Source organism: Littorina saxatilis, linkage group LG3 (assembly GCF_037325665.1).
Source record: "Littorina saxatilis isolate snail1 linkage group LG3, US_GU_Lsax_2.0, whole genome shotgun sequence".
Classification (NCBI taxonomy): Eukaryota; Metazoa; Mollusca; class Gastropoda; order Littorinimorpha; family Littorinidae; genus Littorina; species Littorina saxatilis.
The window spans coordinates 57,905,627-57,910,930 of record NC_090247.1 but is presented as its reverse complement, the minus strand read 5'-3'; the positions used below and the strand labels follow the sequence as shown (position 1 = coordinate 57,910,930).

General features: G+C 42.0%; 1 protein-coding gene across 1 annotated transcript in view; it reads left to right on the top strand.

Moving 5' to 3' along the window:
- The first annotated feature begins 304 nt into the window (after positions 1–304).
- LOC138960981 (temptin-like) overlaps positions 305–5,304 on the top strand; it is a 7,339-nt gene continuing 2,339 nt past the window's right edge. The window contains exons 1-2 of the mRNA XM_070332603.1: positions 305–757; positions 2,176–2,326. Coding sequence (XP_070188704.1) covers positions 566–757; positions 2,176–2,326 — 343 coding nt within the window. The 5' untranslated portion in view covers positions 305–565. The remainder of the gene's footprint in view (positions 758–2,175; positions 2,327–5,304) is intronic.

Here is a 5,304-nt window from a genome sequence, read left to right as displayed (position 1 = left end):
TAGGCAAAGCACATGTTCTCAGCAAACAGAAAACAAAATATTGGAAGCGTGAGTCACGCTACCCAAAAATAAAATCTTTTTTTACATATTTTTTTTCGATAACTTTTTTCCCCATAGTTCATTCATCATCTGACATAACTTTTTAGCGAAATCTAACCATAAGATTATTGAAAAAAAGCAAAAATGTAGACGACCACCTTTAATTCAAGTTATAGGTACGTCATTATCTCTAGTCGCTGCTTGTTATGTTATCCCATTCTGATTATCATCGCTCCACGGCTATCGCCAGTTATCTCTCTGACCGGACGCTAAAGTCCTACGCGAATCTATCAAAACAAGAATACAGATCTTGACACCTGCTTAGTTCGCTACTTTAATAATACCGTCACAATTGCTTACCTCACTACATTTGAAGTCGTCTGCTCCACCTAGCTCTCCGGTCGAGAAAAACAACTTTCAGCACATTGAATCGAACACAAAATCTTCAGTCGTCTGCTTCACCGGCGCTCTCCAGTCAGGACAACAATTTTCAGTACTTTGAATCGAGCAGAACATTTTACTCGCCATGTATCGTGTGGTTTTGTTGGTTCTTGTGGCTGCAACGACGGTTCTCAGCTACCCGAAGTTCAAAGACGCCATTCCTAATGGCCACGTTGTACCCAACCCTTGCTACGGCAATCCTGGTCAGGACATGGTCTGGGGAGGAGTCGGGCACAAGAACATCAGCGGTGGGGGAGACTTGAACCCATTCGGAGATGTGAGTGTTGTTGTTGTTGTTGTTGTTGTTGTTGTTGTTGTTGTTGTTGTTGTTATTCATGTTGTTGTTGTTGTTGTAGTTGTTATTGTTGTCGTCGATGTTGTTGTTGTTGATGTTGTTGTTTTGTCGTTGTTGTCGTTTTTGTTGGTCGTGGTGCTGTTGGTGGTTATGGATTGTTGCCGCTGCTTCTTCTGCTTCTGCTGCTGCTGCTGCTGCTGATGATGATGATGATGATGATGATGCCGCTGCTGCTGCTGCTGCTGCTGCTGCTGCTGCTGCTGCTGCTGCTGATGATGATGATGATGATGATGATGATGATGATGATGCTCTTATGCGAATATCTGTTCAGCGTAAGCACTGAACACTGGGTTGGCTTCTGTGTTGGAAGGTTACTATCGTAGTTAATTGTCAAATGCATAGATAAACAGGGAGTGATGGTGGGAGGGTGGACGATTTGTTTGGTAACAATTGAAGATATCTGTGTGAATTTGAAATCTTCTGCATATGAGATCAAACACTGCGTAGGCTTGGGAGCACAGGAGCTTGTTGTTAAGCCCCGGTCGATTATTATTTACTCCTCCATCCTTACTGTATCGAATAGTAGTAGTACCGATACATTACAGTAAGGATGGAGGAGTAAATAATAATCGACCGGCGCTTTGATACTAGCTCCTGTGCTTGGGAGCACACAGTACAGATACTGTGTGATTTTCTTTTACCTCTCCGCCTATAAATGTGATGATCATGCCTACAAGTATCTAGAACATTGTTTTCTCATCACACCTGAATTCTAATCTTCAATGAAGCGCCTGATTCACATGACACTCAGATTCTATATCTTGCGCTTTATCACTTTATCTTGTCAATTAGTCCATATAACTTTAGAAGAACACCACACGAGAGCACTTAATGTCTGATAAAGTCGACATCTTATTCAGCATATCGGAGAATTGCGATGTCTGGCTTTTTTCTGGGACAGGCGAACTTAAAAGTGCACCCACCGTAACTTAAATTCTGAACGTACGGAGCATTGTCTTAACAGAGCCGAGAAGTGGACATTATTTGTTTGGTAGGTTAGTTGGTTGTTTGGTTAGTTGGTTGAAAAGGGTGAACAAATCGACATTGGCTGTTGCCATACGATTGTCGCCTGGTGGTTGTCGCCTTCCGAGTATACCCGATTTATGAGTAGAAAATAACGCCCCCCCCCCTCCCCTTGACTACTCCACCCCCATCCCCCCCACCCCCCATGGTAGAACAATTGCCCCTTGGACAACTGCCCCTCGGACGACTACCCCCCAAGAAAACTGACATCTTTCCTCTCAATTTCCCCCACACCTCCACGCAAGCACACACGGGGCAAATAGAAGGACACGCTCGCGCAAGCACGTTCACGTACGATGGAACCATCATTGTTGCAGACTTTCAAGGCCGACAACTTCACATACACCATGACCGTGTGCCAGGCGGACAGTGACGGGGATGGTCTGACCAACGGTCAAGAACTGGGCGACCCTACCTGCGTGTGGACAGTGGGGGCAATCACCACCAATGGTCCTAGAGGACATCCAGGTAAATTCCAGTTGCCCCTCCCCCCCCCCCCCTTCCTGGAGACGGCGGAGTATGGCTGCCTTATGGACGATTTTCGGAAATAACTGCGTCGGATACGTATGCGTTGTGAAAGAGTGAATGCCCATGCTTTTCCTCTGACAAATAACCTCACACGTGCTCCTGCATTTCCACGTGTTTTCGGAAATAACTCCGCCGGGTTTGTATGGGTTGTTGGAGAGTTAATGCCCTTGCTTTTCCTCTGGCGAATAACTTGACACGTGCTCCAGTCCACGTGTTTCCGACACACCCCGGGTGAAAGCCGCTCCAAATGTTTGTCCTATTAAAAAGCAAGGGCTTTTACTCTTTCACAACCCATACAAAACCCGTCGGAGTTATTTTTGGAATTCGTCTATTCGTCGAGGAAACGGCCATTCACGCAAAATCCCACATACTTGACCAGGGTTTTTATATGGGAGAAGACCATCCCTCCATATGGACTCATACCAGAAATCCTCACCCTTCCTAAAAAAATCCTCAACAAGTTGTGATGAGTTGGCACTTTTTGATGAATTAATTTCATATCAAAAAAACCAAATCAATTCATCAAAAAATTCCCCCTGTTCACAGACCACGAGCCCAAAGGCAGTTCATATCTGGTGTGCGGCCAAGTTAAAGGCAGAGTAAGCCTCCCGTAAACCATCACAGATACGGTCAGGCTTTTACACACAGTACAAACACCCTTTCATTTAAACACTCACCAATTGAGAACATCCTAGGTGCCCTCCGTAAAGAGCGAACAATTTTCAAAGAATTTATTTTTGCGTGGTTTATCTTACCCCTGAGCCATCGTGAACCCGTGTGATCCAGTTTTCCTTTTTCACAATGCAGTCGTCAGTCATGAATGCGACTCGATGTGAGCTTATCTACAATAGCACGTTTTTTATGCACGAAACAACGGCTGTGGTTCACAAGAACTCTAGCGATGGCTTTTGACTGTTGAGAGGAACGGCGATTTGCACTGATAAACCTTCGTCTGCTACGACCCTTGCGTGACCCTGCTTCCGGGCTTTTCTTTTTTATATTTAGTCAAGTTTTGACTAAATATTTTAACATCGAGGGGGAATCGAAACGAGGGTCGTGGTGTATGTGCGTGTGTCTGTCTGTCTGTCTGTCTGTCTGTGTGTGTGTGTAGAGCGATTCAGACTAAACTACTGGACCGATCTTTATGAAATTTGACATGAGAGTTCCTGGGTATGAAATCCCCGAACGTTTTTTTCATTTTTTTTTATAAATGTCTTTGATGACGTCATATCCGGCTTTTCGTGAAAGTTGAGGCGGCACTGTCACGCCCTCATTTTTTAACCAAATTGGTTGAAATTTTGGTCAAGTAATCTTCGACGAAGCCCGGACTTCGGTATTGCATTTCAGCTTGGTGGCTTAAAAATTAATTAATCACTTTGGTCATTAAAAATCTGAAAATTGTAAAAAAAAATAAAAATTTATAAAACGATCCAAATTTACGTTCATCTTATTCTCCATCATTTGCTGATTCCAAAAACATATAAATATGTTATATTCGGATTAAAAACAAGCTCTGAAAATTAAATATATAAAAATTATTATCAAAATTAAATTGTCCAAATCAATTTAAAAACACCTTCATCTTATTCCTTGTCGGTTCCTGATTCCAAAAACATATAGATATGATATGTTTGGATTAAAAACACGCTCAGAAAGTTAAAACAAAGAGAGGTACAGAAAAGCGTGCTATCCTTCTTAGCGCAACTACTACCCCGCTCTTCTTGTCAATTTCACTGCCTATGCCGTGAGCGGTGGACTACGAGTATACGGTCTTGCTGCGTTGCATTGCGTTCAGTTTTATTCTGTGAGTTCGACAGCTACTTGACTAAATATTGTAGTTTCGCCTTACGTGACTTGTTTTAAACTTTCACAACTTCGAATTGTTCTGATCTTGTCTTGATGAAAAACGAATTCTTTTATGATTAAAGAATGTTTGTGTAACAAGCTGTCAATTTATTATTTAGATTTTAAAAGTTAGGTCTAGCGCAAAAACGAGGCGCCGTTGTTGTTAACGAACAAGTCTACGAAAATAAATTCTTTGAAAATGTCTCACGCTCGACAGAAAGCAGCCAGGATGTTCCCGTTCGGTGAGCGTTCAAATGGAAGTATGCTCTGTGATGGTTTACGGGACTGCGCAGTCCACCTCCGATCTAGCCAGGCTTTTGCATGGCATAACCTTCTCGTGTAGGCAAACCATGCACACCACGGCGCGTCTACCCAAGCTTTACACATGGTTGTTAGAGCATGCTTCAAGTTGAACACGCTTGTTTGGCCATCGAGAAAAATGTACCACCTACACTCAGTATACAGTGGGATTGCTATGAATAATATTTCTTAGTGGCACTTATTCATCACACAAAATGTATGCACAAGAAGCAGTTGATTTTTACATTTAGTCAAGTTTTGACTAAATGTTTTAACGTAGAGGGGGGAATCGAGACGAGGGTCGTGGTGTATGTGCGTGTGTGTGTGTCTGTCTGTCTCTGTGTGTGTGTAGAGCGATTCAGACTAAACTACTGGACCGATCTTTATGAAATTTGACATGAGAGTTCCTGGGTATGAAATCCCCATACTTTTTTTTCATTTTTTTGATAAATTTCTTTGATTACGTCATATCCGGCTTTTTGTGAAAGTTGAGGCGGCACTGTCACGCCCTCATTTTTCAACCAAATTGGTTGAAATTTTGGTCAAGTAATCTTCGACGAAGCCCGGACTTCGGCATTGCATTTCAGCTTGGTGGCTTAAAAATTAATTAATGACTTTGGTCATTAAAAATCTGAAAATTGTAAAAAATAAATAAAAATTTATAAAACGATCCAAATTTACGTTCATCTTATTCTCCATCATATTCTGATTCCAAAAACATATAAATATGTTATATTTGGATTAAAAACAAGCTCTGAAAATTAAATATATAA